Source organism: Dendropsophus ebraccatus, chromosome 3 (genome assembly GCF_027789765.1).
Source record: "Dendropsophus ebraccatus isolate aDenEbr1 chromosome 3, aDenEbr1.pat, whole genome shotgun sequence".
Lineage (NCBI taxonomy): Eukaryota > Metazoa > Chordata > Amphibia > Anura > Hylidae > Dendropsophus > Dendropsophus ebraccatus.
The window spans coordinates 59,453,965-59,473,068 of record NC_091456.1 but is presented as its reverse complement, the minus strand read 5'-3'; the positions used below and the strand labels follow the sequence as shown (position 1 = coordinate 59,473,068).

Below are 19,104 nucleotides of genomic sequence, written 5' to 3'. Positions count from 1 at the left end.
AAATGCTATACAGATACGTATCCTAACTAGGGCCAGTGGTATTTATACTGCATGTAAACGGTATCATATGTTTTTCTTACAGGAATTTGTAAAGCTTACAGTATCAGACACACAGATGACTTTCATCATGATTCTTGTGGGAGACTTTGGCCGAGCAGTGATTGTCAGGTTTCTCAATAACTGCTGGTGTTGGGATTTGGAGTCTGGATTTGTAGGTTTATTTCATTATTTACATGGGTAACTGTTTGAGAAAACTGATTTGGCACAAAACTCAAATAATGTAAACTGCGGATTGGGATTAATTTTCTTTACTAAAACAGATTAAATCAGTTTTTAAATTTTACCTTGCACTCCAAATGACTTTTGACATGTCATCAGACATTGATCACAGTGGGTCTCACTGCTGAGACCTGCTCTGATCAGAAGATCTAGTGATCCCGGCCTACCATTTTTTCAGTATTTTTCAATGCAAATCTATGAGAAAATATTGATGGAATGAGTGGCCAGCCGTGGAGTTGTTCATGCTGCCGCGATTTCTCCACCACTAACTCTCCTAAAATAATAGGGTCTCAGTAGAGTGATCAATAACTTTTGGCATGTCTGGTGATATGTCAAAAGTTATTTCTAATGACACTGCCATTTAAATATTATTCAAAATACCCTACCCTACATTTTTATAATTACAATTTTATCACTATTCAACCATGCAGTCATTGTTTTATGAAACACTGTACATGATAAAACATAAAGCCTTTAAGACATTACATGACATTATAAGAGACACCTGCCCATTTGGACACACAATATAAACAATGAAAGATAGATATTTGTTATTGTCTTCATCCATTTATTGTTTATGTGCATTGTCATCAATCATTATAATACAAGTACAAAACAATACATTATCATTATACTGACTTTTATATATGATATTTTTTTTATATGCAAAAAAGTTCACCTGATGCCTAGCATTGGGCGTGGGTCAAACATACAGAAAAAGTTGTAAATCTTTCCTTTATTGTTTAGTCTTTCTTCTGTGTCCATTCTTACTTTAAATACTGACAAAAATACTATATAAGACCCTAGCCATAAACAAACTAGTCTATTTTCCACCATCTAAGATTACAATGTATGTAGGTGCCGATTTTCACTTGCTATTATTGCCTTATAACCAAGCACCTATCCTAACATGGTTGTGCTATTGTAATGAAGGTGTTAAAAGTGCTACAAAAACATGGCTACTTTTTCCCCTGTCTTGTCTCCAGATTGGGTGGGATTTCAAACTCAATTCCATTGAAGTAAATGGAGCTTAATTGCAAACCACACCTGACCTGGAGACAAAAGAGGGGGAAAAGTGGCCATGTTTTTGTAGCGCTGGATAAACTTTTAACTACTGGCTTAAAAACAATAACAGACATTTTTCAGATAATATTATATATATTTTTTTGTAGAAGTAGCGTCTATGGTAAAAAAGAAAAAAAAAGTGAGTGCTATTGTGTGCATTGTAGGTTTCAAAGCATATGCAACTTGAATTTACCTAGTTTTTTCTTTACTCTTCAATCTACAGCCATCTTATGCTGAGTTCGGTATAAGTGACAATGTTCTTGGTCTTATTTTTAACCAAGGTATGATATGGTAAGTTCACTTCATCTAGACTAAAACATAAAGCAAATCCATTAACTGATATAAAAATCTAATATGACTTTTATAAACTTGTCTTCACGCGATGCCATCAATATCTGATCAGCAGAGGTTTGACTTTGGTTTGTACACTCAGTAGCACCTATACCTGATACTGCAGCAATAAGAGATACAGCCATTATTGCATATAGCAGTGTGCATGGTAGAAAGTGAAGAGGCTGCAGTACAAGTGCAGCAGCTCCTGTAATCAGCTGATCAGCAGGGGTACTAGGTGTCACACACCCACCAATCAGATGCTGAGGGACAATCCTAACACTGAAAAACTAAAAAGCCAAAAACAAATCCAGGAAACTCCCTTTAAAGTGGTTGCCCAGTTTAGTATATTCCCTATTAGGGAATTGAGGGTCAATAGAAGGTAGCCTTATATTCTGAATCCTTTTCTGTCAGAAATGAAAGCTAAGATAAAAAAAGAACATCTCTTGCTATAAAGTACTGGGGTTATCTGGGTTCCATAGACAACCCCACTGACTTCAATAGAGATTGTGCAATGCATCATTTTCCCTTACCATCCACTATAGTCAGCACCCAACTGGTGCGGATTACACAGTAGGAGGGTGATCTATGCAAAAGCTATTTAATGAAGCTAAAAGGATTCAGGCTAATGTTTTATAGTATTCTATCCATAGAAATGGTGTTATAAAATTACCATACACACTTGCCCTGATACCCTGCTGCTGGCAATGTGATGACTCTTCGGGCGCTGAAATCTCCGTCACCCGACCCTCTCAAGAAGCGGGACCAGGAGAGTATAGGGGGCTCTAGCGGGGGGTCGGGAGCCTGTCACCCCGGTACGGGGGGTGACAGGTCCTCTTTAATTGATTTGCGGCCACACCTGACAGTGCTCACAGGTCATTGTTAAAAAAAGAACGTTCCTGCAACTGATACAGAGGTATCAGCTGTACGTCCTAAATGCAGCCTGATGGCCTGCAGTTTATCAGCGTCTGTTGCTATGCAACAGATGCTGTTAAAGGCTGTGTGAACATAGCCTAAGGCTGGAATACCCCTGCTATCTGGCAGCAGTATTAAAAGATGTCAACTGTACTGGGCAGTGCAAACTAGTAGTCCTTTTCTTAGAGGCTATTACTGTATGGTATTATATTCCAGTTGAAAAGTTGTAATTTTTTTTGCCATTACTAACACACTTGAAACATTGTAAATAGAAGCAAATGTATTTGTATACATTTTTTGAGAAAGTCGAAGTTTATAACTTTGTTTTATTATCCTTTTACTTTTTTAACAGGATGGGAACGTTTTATGCCCCAGGGCTGATTGTCATAAATATACTGCGCCTCCTGTCCTCAATGTACCTGCAGTGCTGGGCTGTAATGAGCAGCAATGTTCCAGAAGAAAGAGTATATAAAGCTTCCAAGTCAAACAATTTCTACTTAGGCCTATTACTGCTAGTGCTGTTTATGAGCTTACTGCCTGTGGCCTACACAATAATGTCTATATCTCCATCTTTCGACTGTGGCCCTTTCAGGTAACATAATCTTCTACAGCCTGGGAGTGCTGCCATTTATATATTTCTTATTATTTACAGTACATAGCAAACTGGTGTAAAGTAAAATTGTCTTAGTTGCCCCTAGCAACCAATCAGATTCCACTTTTCATTCCGCACAGATTCTTTGAAAAATCAAAAGTGGAATCTGATTGGTTGCTAGGGGCAACTAAGACAATTCTACTTTACGCCATGTTTGATAAATCTTCCCCTATGTGTTCTGTAGTACTGTAATAGTCACTTTTGTACTCTAATCTAATTCCCATTACCACATAATACCACATAATACCATTCAGACCCATCAGTATATTTCACAGTAGTCTAAAAACATGTGGCTAAACATGAACAAGACATTTTACAACATTTTAACATGAACAGACACTTATATTGGTCTACATGTGTACACCAGGGATACCAGTAAAGTTATTTTTCTACAACAAAATAATGATGTCAGGTGGTAAATGTGTAATTAGTGGGAGACCAACTGATGGGAACCTCATCCATCCACAACATATATATCTATGTGTTGAGTTGTGATAATATATTTTAGCTTGGTTAAATAATAAAAATATATATTTTGCTTTTATTTCTGTTTTTAAGTGGTAAAGCCAGGATGTATGATGTTCTTCAAGAGACAATTGAAAAGGACTTTCCACCCTTTGTTACCACTGTGTTTGGTTATGCGTCCAATCCAGGAATCATCATTGCAGCCGTGCTTCTAATGGCGTAAGCTTTACTTTATATATTTGTTCTATATATGTAAGGTTTATATTGGCATTTGGTCATTTAATTCTTTTAGATCAGAGCAGGGTAGCTGAGCCGTTATCTAATTTTGACAGTAGATTTATGGACTCAAATATTTTATGAAAATGTCCTGTTTATGTGTTACGCTTACTGTGTGTATGGTACCTTGAAAAAAAATATCAGTTTTCTTGGAGTCCTAACTTTGCACTTGATGTCTAATAGCTGCACATTGTTACTGATGTTGTGGCAACATCATGCACTTATTTGTCATCATGTAACCATTCATGCAAATTTTTGCTATCTAATTTTACAGTACAAGTGTCTGGACACAACTTCCCTGGCAGCAATTGCAGATTATTGCGGTAGAGAATGCCAACTAGCAAATGACTTGCTTAGTTTTTTGCTTTTAGTATTACCAAGATCTTAGGAGGCAATTTATAATACAGACCCTCAGTACGGCGAACGACGTAAACGAAATGATGAAAAAAAGTGACGGAATTGCTGATTTCTTGTTACATTATATATTCTGTCAAACATGTTATGGTGGAATGAAAGGAGCCATTACAAAGTACACATATTGCTGAAAAAAACAAGCCCTTACATGGCCCTGTAGATAGAAAAAAGAATGTGCTTTTTTCTATTTTGGGGGCTTTCGTGTTTACGCTGTTCCTCCTATGGTAAAACAGACATATTATCTATGTTCCTATGTGTTAGTACACTTACAATGATAGGCAACTTTTTACTTTTTATTTTACTGCTTTTAAAAAATGAAAACCTTTAAAAAAAAAACCAACTAAGGGTGCGTTCACACCTACAGGATCTGCAGCAGATCTGCAGCAGATTTGATGCTGTGTTCAGTTATTTAAATGAAATCTGCTGCAGAAAATCAGCTGCAGATCCTGTAGGTGTGAACACACCATAAATGTGTTTTTAAAATTACTCTATTACCATCCCTATAAAAGCTACTATTTATCGGTCTAAGGGGATATTTTAGGTGTCATTTTTTGCGCCATAATATGTACTTTCTATCAGTAGCTTGTTTGCATATATGCAACCTTTTTATTACTTTTTATTACATTTTTCTGGATTGGATGTAACAAAAGACCTGCAATTTTGCACTTTACTTGGGTGGGTTTTTGTGTGTATGCAATTTACTGTGCAAGATCAGGAAAGCCATATTTAATATTAATTTATTTTTATTTATAAAATGGGAAACACGGGTGATGTAAACTTTTATTATGGGATGGAATTTTTTTATGAAAACCCCTTTTTTAACTGTAAATTTTAGTCCCCCTGGGGGACTTCTATTACAATGACACTGATTTCTCATAGAGATCAATGCAGCACATATGTACTGCATTGATGTATGAGATCAGTGCTCGATTACTATGAACTGCTGGAGCCCATAGTAATCGAATGCGGAACAAAGCCGAGATCATTACTCGGACTGTGCAGAAGCAGGCATCGCCCCTCCACTATCAAATATTGCGCTGGGGGTGGGGGGTAGGGGATAGTATGGTCAATCTTCTATTTTAAGTTCCTTATTCTACTATATTCTGGGCGATTGGGGTACTTCCTCTTGAAGACCCATTTGGCTAACTTCTCCTTTTTCCAGACAGTGAGTAATCAAAAATATCTTAAAATTTGTTTTAACATGAAGGGGATAGCCTTTAGAATATTTTTTCACTCAGCTTTAATGGTAACTTGTAGCTGTCAGGAATCAGGTGATACGGACACGACAAGACAGTGAGCCCACCCACTGTCACCTGCCTGCTTGCCTCAATCGACCCTAGGCGGTCGCGGACAACCACGAAGACGTTCCCTACGCTGCGTAAGTGAACACACAGAACAATACAGACAGACAGACAAACACAATAGAGAGTAATGAACGATCCGGGTCAAACCACACTAGCAACAAGGTACAGAATCAGGAAAACAAGGAATACTCTAAGTCCAGGCAAAGGTCAAAACACGAGTAGTCAAGCAAAAGGAATCAGGACGGGGATAACAGGAAAAGGACAGGGAGAGCTGGGACTAGAACTGATCTATGAACTGATCTAATAGCCAGCGATGTACTGCTGGCTGGCTCTGAACTATATACCAGAGGGAGGGTCCTGGACCAGAGCTAATTGGTCCGGACTCCTAATGAGCAAAACACAGCAGCTGCACCGCTGCATGCAGAGTGGCTGAACTGAAAGCCACTCACCCTGAGCGCAATGCCACTCAGCTGTGTCTCGGCCGGCCGACAGCCAGTCACGTGACCCCACGGCGTCTCCGGTCGCTAGGGACGCCGTCGGGTCTCCGTGACGTCACTCGGCCCCGGCCGGCGGAGGCGGAGCGACGGCGCTGCGCTCCAGCCGGGGCAGACATCGCTGGAGCGCGGTCAGGTAAGTTGCTGACATTACCCCCCCTTCAGGAGGGGCCTCAGGACCCTTATTACATGGACCAGGTTTAGACGGGTTCCGAGTATGGTATCGTCTGACTAGATGAGAGGCATGCATGTCCCTGGTCGCCACCCAGGTACGCTCTTCTGGTCCGTAACCCCTCCAGTGGACCAAATACTGTAATGACCCTTGAACCCAGCGGGAGTCCAGAATTCTCTCCACCTCATATTCCAATTCCCCCTGAATGACGATCGGAGCAGGAGGAGGTGATGGAGAGACAGGTGGAATATATTTTTTCAACAATGCTTTATGGAATACAGAATGAATTTTCAACGCCGTAGGAAGTTTGAGTCTGAACGTGACGGGATTTATAACCTCAGTAATAGTGTATGGCCCAATGTATTTAGGGGCCAGCTTCCCTGACTGTACCCTCAATTTAAGATTCTTAGTAGCTAGCCAGACCTTATCACCTACTGTATAATGGTGGCCAGATATGCGTCTTTTGTTAGAAAATTTTTTGTAGGAGTTTTGGGCTTTGACCAAGTTCTGATGAGCTTGGGCCCAAACTGTGCACAGTTTAGAGAATATGGCTTCAGCTGAAGGATTTAGAGAGTCGGCGGAGTGAACCGAGGAGTATCTGGGGTTAAAGCCATAATTGCAGAAGAACGGCGACATCTTAATGGAACGTTGTTCGTGATTATTGATCGCAAATTCGGCGAGAGAAATGGAAGTCGCGCCACTTGTCCTGTGTATCAGATACAAAACACCTTAAGAACTGTTCTAATAACTGGTTGACTCGTTCTGTTTGCCCATTGGTCTGGGGATGGAACGCAGAAGAGAAGGACAATGAGATACCTAGTTTACCACAAAATTCTCTCCAGAAACCAGCAACAAATTGGACACCTCTATCTGAGACAATGTCTTCCGGAACCCCATGCAATCGTAGGATATGGTTAATGAACAAGGTAGCTAGTAGGCGAGCATTGGGGAGTTTGCGCAGCGGAATAAGATGGCACATCTTGGAAAAACGATCCCCCACCACCCAAATGACCGTCTTCCCCTTAGATACAGGTAAATCAGTGATAAAATCCATAGACAAGTGCGTCCAAGGTCTCGTAGGGGCCGGCAGGGGATGAAGAAGTCCCTCCGGTGGCCTACGAGGAACCTTGGACCGAGCACAGATTTCGCAGGCCTCAACAAATGCCTTGACATCTCGGGCCCAGGATGGCCACCAGAAGTGGCGGGAGAGCAAATATTTAGTGCCCGCGATACCTGGATGACCCGCCAAAACAGAGCTATGAGTTTCCTCCAACACACGGAGGCGAAGGTTCGGCGGCACAAACAGGAGAGACTCGGGCGTGTTAGGTGGAGCCACATCTTGGGCCTCTGCGATAAGGGTCACCAGATCTGGTTGTAACACTGACACCACCACACCGGGTTTTAGGATCGTATCGACCTGATTCTTGAAGAAATCTTCCGGGCTAAAGCTGCGGGAGAGAGCGTCAGCCCTGACATTACGAGAACCAGGTCGGTAAGTGATCTCAAAATAAAACCTAGTAAAAAATAGAGCCCATCTAGCCTGACGTGGAGAGAGACGCTTAGCTGTATCGAGGTAGACCAAGTTTTTGTGGTCAGTCAGTACAGTAACCTTATGTTTAGCGCCTTCTAAAAAATGCCGCCACTCATCAAAGGCCATCTTGATGGCCAATAGCTCTCTATTGCCAATATCATAGTTGCGCTCCGCTGGAAAAAATTTTTTCGAGAACAACGCAACAGGTCGAAGATTGGTCAGGGTACTCGACCCTTGAGACAATACTGCTCCAACCCCCACCTCGGATGCGTTCACCTCTACCACAAATGGACGCTCAAAATCTGGGTGAACCAGTACTGGAGCTTTCGAAAAACACCGTCTAAGAGTGTCAAATGCTCCCATGGCTTCGGGAGACCAATGTACTAGATCCGCCCCCTTTCTAGTCAGGTCAGTGAGGGGTTTAGCAATGAGAGAGAACCCCTTAATGAATTTCCTGTAGTAGTTGGCAAAGCCCAGGAACCTTTGAAGAGCCTTGAGATTGTTGGGTCTTTGCCATTTTTCGATGGCCGCTACTTTAATAGGGTCCATACTAAAAGAGTTGGGGGTAATATTGTAACCTAAAAAGGAAATCTCTTGGATACAAAAATGACACTTAGATAATTTGGCGCATAGGCTGTGTTGTCTCAAAAGCTCCATCACTGTACGTACGTGTCTAACATGCGAATCCCAATCAGGGGAAAAGATTAAAATATCATCCAGATATACGACCAAAAAACGTCCTAGATATTCACGAAAAACATCATTCACAAACCTCTGGAATACTGCTGGAGCATTACACAGCCCAAAGGGCATGACCAGGTACTCAAAGTGGCCCTCTGGGGTATTAAATGCGGTTTTCCATTCGTCTCCTTGCTTGATACGAATTAAATTATATGCTCCCCGGAGGTCAATTTTAGAAAACCACTTAGCTCCACTTATCTGATTAAAAAGATCTGGTATCAATGGCAATGGATGCTGATCTTTTACAGTGATTTTGTTTAGTTCCCTGTAATCAATACAGGGCCGGAGACCGCCATCCTTTTTACCAACAAAAAAGAATCCGGCCCCCATAGGGGAAGAGGAGGGCCGTATGTGACCTTTACGTAAGCTGTCCTTAATATATTCCGGCATGGCCTCTCTCTCAGGACAGGACAGGTTAAAAATTCGCCCTCGAGGGTATTTAACACCGGGAATTAAATCAATAGAACAATCATATGGTCGGTGAGGCGGGAGACCCTCCACAGCCCTTTCATCAAAGACATCGGCAAAATCACACAAAAATTCTGGAATCTCCTCCTTATCTGGAGAACATTCCGCCAAAGAAACAGTAACACAGTGAGACCCACATGCTGAACCCCATCTTACAAGTTCTCTGCTGGACCAATCAAACACAGGGTTGTGTGTCTCCAACCAAGGCAATCCCAATATCACGTCAGATGACAAATTGTGCATGAGAAGAAAATCAAGTTTTTCAACATGAATTGAGCCCACCTTGACTTCTAGACAGGGGGTGATATAACGTACTTCACCTTGCACAAACAGCGCAGAATCAGCTCCTGTGACATTTACAGGACGCTGAAGCAGAATGGGACATACCTCTAGACTGGAAAAGAACGTGGAGTTAATAAAATTAGCAGAAGATCCGGAATCTATCTGGGCATATCCATTTATAGTTTTATTTCCCACGGACAAGCAGATAGGTAATAACAACTTATTTTTAAAGGGTACCTGTGCGCCTGAGAGATCCCCTCGATAATCTCTCAGGCGCTGGAGTTTTCCGGCGAGGATCTTGGTCTGGAAGGGCATTGTCGAAGTTGATGACCGGTCTTTCCACAGTAGAAACACAGATGGTTTTGCATCCGATGAGCTCGCCTGACCTTAGCATCAGTGACGTCTACCTGCATAGGTTCTACGGGTGATGAAAAAACGGGATGGGAAGGTGGGGAGCTCGAGGACCTGGAATGATCGGGGGTACTCTTTTCCTTCTGTCGGTCCCTCAATCTGCGGTCAACCCGGATGGCCAAGGTCATACTATCCTCCAGTGATTCAGGAGTGGGGTACGCTACCAACATATCCTTCAAGCGGTCGCAAAGACCCACACGAAACTGGTACCAGAGCGCAGAGTCGTTCCATGTGGAAAGACCACTCCACTGTCTGAACTCAGAGCAGTACTCTTCCACTGGACGACGGCCCTGTCTCAGGCTTGTTAACTGACGTTCTGCGTTAGAGGCACTGTCAGGATCGTCATATAATAACCCCAGCGCAGCTAAAAAATGGTCAGTAGTCAGCAACTTAGGCGAGTGAGAAGGTAGGAAAAAGGCCCACTCCTGAGGAGGACCCTGGAGAAGGGACATAACAATGCCCACCCGCTGGGTCTCATCTCCTGAGGATCGGGGGCGCAATCTAAAAAACAATTTGCACCCCTCCCTAAAGGCACGGAACTTCTTCCTGTCTCCAAAAAATTTGTCCGGGAGTTGAACAGGTGGTTCCGGGGGTACTGGGGAGGTCACGGTAAGCTGTCGGGGTGCCGTCTCCTGGTCTTGGACCCTAACCGCCAGCTCCTGGACCATAGTATTAAGTCTCTGCATCTGTTCCACAATGCTAGTCATGGCGGTCCTGTTATCCATAAGGCTAGTGGCAGTATTAGGCTGGCTATTCTGTCAGGAATCAGGTGATACGGACACGACAAGACAGTGAGCCCTAGGTCTGAACCCACCCACTGTCACCTGCCTGTTTGCCTCAATCGACCCTAGGCGGTCGCGGACAACCACGAAGACGTTCCCTACGCTGCGTAAGTGAACACACAGAACAATACAGACAGACAAACACAATAGAGAGTAATGAACGATCCGGGTCAAACCACACTAGCAACAAGGTACAGAATCAGGAAAACAAGGAATAGTCTAAGTCCAGGCAAAGGTCAAAACACGAGTAGTCAAGCAAAAGGAATCAGGACGGGGATAACAGGAAAAGGACAGGGAGAGCTGGGACTAGAACTGATCTATGAACTGATCTAATAGCCAGCGATGTACTGCTGGCTGGCTCTGAACTATATACCAGAGGGAGGGTCCTGGACCAGAGCTAATTGGTCCGGACTCCTAATGAGCAAAACACAGCAGCTGCACCGCTGCATGCAGAGTGGCTGAACTGAAAGCCACTCACCCTGAGCGCAATGCCACTCAGCTGTGTCTCGGCCGACCGACAGCCAGTCACGTGACCCCACGGCGTCTCCGGTCGCTAGGGACGCCGTTGGGTCTCCGTGACGTCACTCGGCCCCGGTCGGCAGAGGCGGAGCGACGGCGCTGCGCTCCAGCCGGGGCAGACATCACTGGAGCGTGGTCAGGTAAGTTGCTGACAGTAGCAAAACCTATGTACACCATAAAAAAGTCTGATATCCCAACTCTGCCACCACAGCAGCTGATACCACATTTTATGTCTGTATAACTCATCTCACCTCTGCATGATATGGGATAGCATTAAAACAGTAAATAAATAAAAATGAAGATAGAGAGATAGATAGATAGATAGATAGATAATTTATTTCCAGAAAGTAGCATGTTGCTGTGAATATTGTTAAAGGGTGTCAACAAATAAGTAATTGATTCAGAGCCTAGAAACCATGAACTAGGGAAAGCAGAGCACCTCTCATAGATCCAATTAAAAATGTAATTTGTCAATCCATGCTTGTGAGACACATCAGCTTCTAGTTTATCCTTACGAGAGAAATAGGTTCTGATATTGAAGATCCACCATCCCCGACTCTTTTCTCCACCGACATTATCTTAGTAATTCAGCCAAGCTCTGTTAAGCTGATGTTAATGGGGGCTATGTTCACACTACGTATATATTTCCGCTCGTAGTGCGAACCGCGAATATACGCACGTAGTTTGGAGGTTGATGCGTTCGCTTGAAAGTATACGATATACGGCCACACAGTTCACACTACGTATGAACTTACGACTGGATCGTATACGCTGCCGTGACCATTGTTTGAGGACGGAAATGTTTGAACTCACGGCCGTGGATTTCCATGCGGTCCCATATGAAGTACTTATTTCAGTCAAATTGAACTTGATTTTTCGATCCAAAAGGTTCTGTGTGTTTTATTGGGCTGGGCGAAGATTTCCAAGTAAATGACCTGCCTCAGATCGCTTCGAATCAAGCTAGGGAAGCATAACTGTACTACGGGCGTATGTTCGCGGTGCGTACACATCCGGCCGCATGTCGATTTTTCCCACAGCCGTAGTTTCAGCCGCACATGTACGGCGGCGTAAGAACTGCGGACGGAAGCGTATACAGTGTGAACATAGCCTTAAGATGTATAGCCACCTTTAAAGTGCTGAAATGGTGCACAGACAGGGATGAAAAAAAATGTTTTACTGCATCTGCCAGGTGTTTTCTTTTTTGTAGATACTGTAGATGATAGATAATAACTAATACTAATAATTGTTGTTTTTTCTTTTCTAGACTAGCTATATATTACCTTAACGCAATATCAAAATCATACAAGAATGCTAACATTGATTTCAAGAAGAAAATGCAGATGGTATGTTACATTATTATACCATATTAATATATATATATTATATAAAACATTATTACAGCATTACTCAGCCCAGATTACAGGTTACGACTCTTTTAAGAAACCAACAATGTTCGAGCAGCTCTGCAAAGGTACCCCCCCGACGAAGGGGTTGATCTCAACAATATATTGCCTTATAAATTCATCCCCGGCAGGCTCCACACCACAACACAGGTACATGGGAAGGTGGGAGGAATATCTGCAACGACCGATATCTCAGGGTCTATGGCAGTGCATTTGGTCTCAAGCTGCCAAATCCTCATCATGTATCTCGTACAAAGAAAATCAGTATAAAATTCTCTATTTCTGGTATCATACCCCAGACTTATTGAATCGACTGTATCCCGCCACTTCTCCTGACTGTTGGAGGTGCCTTGCAGATAGGGGTACGCTGCAACACATTTTCTGCGACTGCCTACTGCTGAAACCATTTTGGAGTGGGGTCCAGGGTCTGATAGTTACTGTTCTGGGCCAAGTGGTCCCCCTCGCCCCCGCTCGCTTATCTCCTCAATGTCCCTCCAAAACCATGAGGAAGCATCAGGCGAGGCTACTCCTCTACATCCTAACGGCCTCAAAGTGTCTCCTGGCCAAGTATTGGAAGCAGCGCCTCATCCCATCAGCGATTGAACTCGTTAACCGTATTCAGGAAATTAGGAGATTAGAACACACCTCTGCCTCCCAGGAGAATAGGGTAGACATCGTCCGTGATTAATACTTAACTTACCTTGTGTGAACATGGCCTCAGGGAACAACTCATAACTTCATAAATACCCGTATTGGCAGTAAAGCCACACCTGGCATTTTAGCCAGGATAGCATTAGTAAACTCAAAGTTTATTGTCCTAAGACCCAAAGACTATCCTTGTTTGGGGCTAGATGCCTGTTGGTGTTTATTCATGCAGATCTCAAAAAATGCAAAATGTAAAACAACCCCAGTGATAACCAAGGGGCATCATAAAAAAAGCTCACTCAGGGCATGCTTGCAGCCATTGATTTCATGTCACTATCAACCCTCTTAAAAAATGTAAGCCTTTTACATTGGTACTGGTTATTAAATTGTGTCATTCTTTTATGTGTTTGAAAACTAAAACTTAGTACTCAGGGGAAGTCCTAATAATCTGGAAGGCCACCACTTATGTAGAACCACTGGAGATAGGTCTACCCCTCAGTAATAGATAACATCAGGAATACTATGGCATGTGTACAACCTGCTTGTGCCAAAGGCATTCTAGTAACTCCCAGTAGAAATGTGCCCATGTCTCAGTGCCATGAACTATCTGGAGTACCAAGATGTGTATAAATCCTGCTATCTTTATAAGGATATTATTGGCTTTTGCAGGACTTATACAGGTACTAAGAGTTACTAGAATACCTTTGGCGCAATTTTGTATGTAAGTCAAGGTATTCCTCGTGTTATTTATAACTGGGGGGTGGAAATTCAATATCTCCAGCGTTTCTATAGAATTCTAAGTAGTATGGACTAACTATTAGTGTATGTTGGGCAACACTTTTTGTTGTAATTTTAGTATTTCTACAGTAATGGCTATGAAGCAGGTATATGAGTGGAGGTCCACAAGTAGCAAGGATTCGGGTGCATAGGCGCTGGTACAGCAAGCTGTATCAGTGATGGTGCAGAGCAAATGATAGGAGTAGTAGTTGATAGTTTAAAACCACATTTAATATGGGTAACGCACTTCTGGTTAAACCTCTTTCTTCAAGTCTAGGAGGACTTGAGAAAGAGGATTAAACTAGAAACGCATTGTCCATATTTAACGTGGTTTTAAACTACCTACTACTACTCCTATCATTTGCTCTACACCAGTACTAGTACAACTTGCCGTACCAGCGCCTATGCACCCGAATCCTTGCTACTTGTGGACCTCCACTCGTATTACCTGCTTCATTCACATTCTGCTCCGGGGGACCAGAGGGTTAGGAAGGCGGCGGACAGCCTAATCTACTTGCACCCAGCGGTGCCGTGCTCGTAGCACGACTGCATCAGGTGAGTGTGTGATTCTCTCACCACCTGTACCCCCTCTTTGCCATTTTTTGCCCCGTGGTGCCTCTCCTTCTTCTCTTTGTAGTATGCATTAAAGTTTTATTGGCACTTCCCTTGGTTTTTAGTTTTAGTTGGCTGGGAAAATAGATACACTTGGTCCTGCATCGTACAAAACAATCATCACTTACTGGATTAGAAAATAAAGTTTCCAGCATACAGTGAGGACTGCTACCATCATGCACAGTTTAGCAGTCATTGAAACCTTGGTTAATTTTGTTCTTTTTTTTTTATTGTTAAAAACTAATAAAGAAACGTGAGGAAGAAAAAAATAAACGCAACAACACTGTCTCAACAAATGAATTAATGAGAGACTTGGAAGAGCTGCTACCTCCTAGTGTAAGATATGGACTCAAAAAGGAAGCTGAAGAAACAGGTAAGATACCTAGAATACTGTATAAGGTTAGGTTCAGATCATGTTTTTGGGCCCACACCAGGCTTTACATTGGGAATATATGAAAAAAAGTATATAAACCCAACATGTAGCCCGGTGTGGGGTTGATGGCCCTGTCAACTTGAATGAGCAGGACAGAATCATTTTGTGACTACATTCTGTCCATTTCCGGGACATATACTTCTATTTATATACTTCTTGCAGGACTCAAAATCGATTTTCATTCCTGCACAGAAGAAGTATATGTCCCAGAAATGGACAGAATGTAGTCACAAAATGACAATATGAACATCATCGGGCCGTTGGCCCCACTTGGGGCTACATGTTAGGCTTACTTTAGGATCCTTTTTTCATAGGTTCCTGACATAGATAACCTGGCGTCGGGCAAAAAATGTGATGTCGATCGCGTGACAGTAGTTTGGTACTATGTGAAAGTGGCCTTGGATGATTTCACCCATGATGTTTTTTTCCGAAAAATGCCAGAAAAAAAATTGTGTACTTAAGCAATAATGTCTGTTTGTTTTTTGCTGTCTTCAGAGGTTTTTGTTCCCACTTCATCAATCACCTGGCAACATCTTCACTTTTGTTACCCATCCTTACATCTGCCCAGCTACCATTACTAACTGATCTTTACCTCAACAATGACTGCACTGATTGACTATGATATCTGCCTGTTCCTTTGATACTTTGACCTCGTGTCTACATTTTGTCTTTATGCCAGCTGTTGCTGATGCTTCACTCTCCTGTTAACAAGCATCTTCTCTTACCCCCTGTGTGCTCAACTATTATCCTGCCCATAATTGTTCAATGTAAAAGGGCCAATGATCAGCCAATGAATGAGAAATCTCTTGTTCGTCGGCTAATCAGATCTTTTGTGCATGTATTAAAATTAGGTTTGCTAAGGTTCGTTCAAAACTGAACAAACGGCTTTTGAATCCTGCTGTCTGCCCGCTCCTTGGAGAAGGTGGATACGTCACGAGGACCGCCTGGAAGACATGGATACATATGGATGGATACATACAGAGTGGGCAGACAGCGAGTTTCAAAAACTGATTGTTTGGCTTCATGCGGAGCTTAACGAAGCCCCCTTCACTTATCTCTAGTGTACAGGAGACCTTAGACTGAGCCCTCTAGTTTAGCCTTCACTAAAATCTGTTGGTGACCTGATGGGTCCACTTTACCTATTGCCCTTATCATAGGATCCTGCTGATGCGCTTCTGCCTTACATCTATGAGTTTTCTACTCAGACTTTTTTTTTCCAGATAGATCATTGGTAGCTGACATCATTACACTCTTGTCTCATGAAGATGTCCACTGTAGACCAAGAAATGGAATATACTTGTTTGTTTTGATGGTGAAAAAATGGTTAAGATTTGAAAAAAAAAATTATAATTTATGTTTGTTATTGTTATTGTTTTCAGATGAAAAGCTTCTCAAACCCAACCCAGACAATAAGACAAATACGAAGCCTAATAGGTCGGCTTTATCTGTGAAAAATGGGCCACAAGTGACTGTTACAAAACCACCCATTCCGTCTCAGCTGATAACAACCTCATCTACACTGAAGCTTCAAGTTACTGGCATAAAACCACAACTAGGCAGAGGCAGAGGCCGAGGACAAAACTCTTAAAATATTTACCAGCAAAAGTCAGTGAGATTGAAATATGCATAGAGTTATATAATGTTATAATTTTGTATTCTTTTCCGGTAATGTCAATAACTGAATATATACCTACGCAGATTTACTGGAATAAAATGTATTTAAAAATTACTGTAGATATAAAGAATTTTTTTTTGCATACTATACAACTTGGGAAGCAACATATTTTACATATAAGTGTTAATAGGAAGGAATTAGAAATGTGTACAGGTGTACAGAATATAAAAGCAATATGACCTTGAAGTAAAAATATTAAGGAAATCTATAAAGGGAAATTATCAGCAGTATAAAAGAATCCAACCTGCTGATACAGTATATCCTTATAGCTCAGGACGTGCTGAGGATAAAGGTATGTTTTGCTCCTTTATCCTCAATGCCATTTCCATGCTATTAGCAGTTTATTCCATATGCTAGTAAGCCATTTTAGTGCACTGGGGGCGGGACTATCACCCTGCAGTGCACCAATCTCCCCCCCCCCGTCTGCACAGGGCCCTGGCTGGCCCCTTCTGCTGATATTCATTAGGGATGCCCCCAGTGCACCAAAACGACTTTGGAATGGATCCTAATATCATAAAAAGGAGTTGAGGATGAAGGTAAGAAATGTATCGTCATCCTCAGTGCCCGGTGCGCTATAAGGAGATATCAGAAGGTTAGATCAACTGGTGATTGTTTCCCTGGTGATAACTTGGTTATTATACAGTATTTTATAATGCACGAGAAGGAAGGCAGCCGCCATTCTAGAAAGCAGGAAATGTTCCGGGCGGGAAAAGTGCTTTCCCATGATGCCCGGAACACATCCAATCAACAGGGATTTTGTACTAGCCCACCCTCTGTGTGTCGTCGGTATTGCTTTAAAAGGAGCGGTCACATGACCGCACAACGCAGTGTGTAGAGGGAGAGGGAGAGAGAGAGAGGAAGCAAGCTGCTGTTGTGTACTACAGACTACTGAGAAGATATTGTGGGAAAGGAAAGATTAGGAAAGCGGAGAGGAGAAACATCTAGTGATTGAGAGAGAAATATAGAGAGGGCGAAAGATAGATAGATTAGGCATTGGACAGAAAGGGGTGTACGGAACCAAAACGTGTATATAGTGTGTATATAACATCTGTCTTATCCTGAGAGACAAAAATACCTGGTTCAGGTGTATAGCATTGTATCTTAAAAAGTGCTATCTATCTATCTATCTATCTATCTATCTATCTATCTATCTATCTATCTATCCCCAATTTCCATACTTGGACCCTTCTGATTGAAAGTGTGTATATCACGTATATCAAGTATTTTGTTGTAAACTGATAAAGGTCATTCCTAAATGAAACAATTTTAGAGTTTTGCTAACATAGTGGCTATGTTCTCACACTGTAAAATAAAGATAAAATGCAGCCCTAATGTTGAGGTCAAAATCCGGCAGAATTTTCAATATAATGCAAATGAAGAAACAGATCTGCACTCACTGGGGTGGCGTCTGGGGGCTATGTTCACACTACGTAAGTCTCCGGACGTAGCGCGTTCCGTGAATAAGCGGACGTAGACTTATGTAGTTTGCGTAAAATGGAAAGTATACGATGTACAGCGGCACAGTTCACACTACGTAAGAACGTACGCGAGGAACGTACACGGCGCCGTAAAAAATGAACCAGGCCATTGTTTGAGGACGAAAATGCCGTAACTTACACTCGTCACGTAACATGTGGTCCCGTACGTAGTGGTGATTTCTTCATTTTTAAAGCTTTTTGTGCCGATCCAAAAGGTTCTGTGTGGTGTCCGGGGCTAGGCGAAGATTTCCAAGTAGAAGACCGCTGTCAGATCGCTACGTAGGGCGCTTTGGAAGCGTAAGTAGACTTCGGGCGTAAGTTCGCGCTCCGTACGTAGCCGGCCGCAAGTAGCGTCAATCCCCGGCCGGAGTTTACCGCGTATATGTCCGGCCGCGAAAATATGAGGTATATGTCCGGCCGGACATATGCCTCAAGTGTGAACATAGCCTCAAGGTGCATCCACCTGGAACAGCCTGTTTTCGGACTCTGCCCTTCTACAGCCAGGTATCATGTCACACTGTGGGAGGGGATTTATATACACTGTGCTCAATGTGCAATAAAGCATATATAAAACTAGAAAATGCACCCAGCGCTGCTCGGATATAAAGTGTCAGTGTGTTAATTAGATTTGTTTCAAGTTCATCCAGGAGGCAAATCTATGCCCTTGTTTTTTTTGTTTAAAGGGAAATCGCCAGGCGCCCTATATACCCCTTTATACGCTATATACCCCAACAGTTCTGCACTGTTTATGTAAATTGTAGCTTATGCACATTAGAAATAAACTAAAAACTTTAAACATCCTAAATCCCTAATAGCCAAACTTTGATGTCATGTGATCAGACTGTACACAGAGCCTGGTTATATACAACATTGGCAGTTTTATATACAGAGCCTGGTTATATACAACATTGTCAGTGTTATATACAGCCTGGTTATATGCAACATTGGCAGTGTAATATACAGCCTGGTTATATGCAACAT

At 42.4% G+C, this 19,104-nt stretch overlaps 1 protein-coding gene across 2 annotated transcripts in view; it reads left to right on the top strand.

Moving 5' to 3' along the window:
- The window catches only part of LOC138787118 (transmembrane channel-like protein 2-B), a 35,722-nt gene extending 19,051 nt beyond the window's left edge, over positions 1–16,671 (top strand). For both annotated transcript variants that reach the window (XM_069964261.1, XM_069964262.1), the window contains 7 exons: positions 83–211; positions 1,568–1,635; positions 2,942–3,181; positions 3,800–3,925; positions 12,365–12,443; positions 14,787–14,910; positions 16,350–16,671. In XM_069964261.1, the coding sequence (XP_069820362.1) occupies positions 83–211; positions 1,568–1,635; positions 2,942–3,181; positions 3,800–3,925; positions 12,365–12,443; positions 14,787–14,910; positions 16,350–16,558 (975 nt within the window). In that variant the 3' untranslated portion in view covers positions 16,559–16,671. The remainder of the gene's footprint in view (positions 1–82; positions 212–1,567; positions 1,636–2,941; positions 3,182–3,799; positions 3,926–12,364; positions 12,444–14,786; positions 14,911–16,349) is intronic.
- The last annotated feature ends 2,433 nt before the right edge of the window (positions 16,672–19,104 follow it).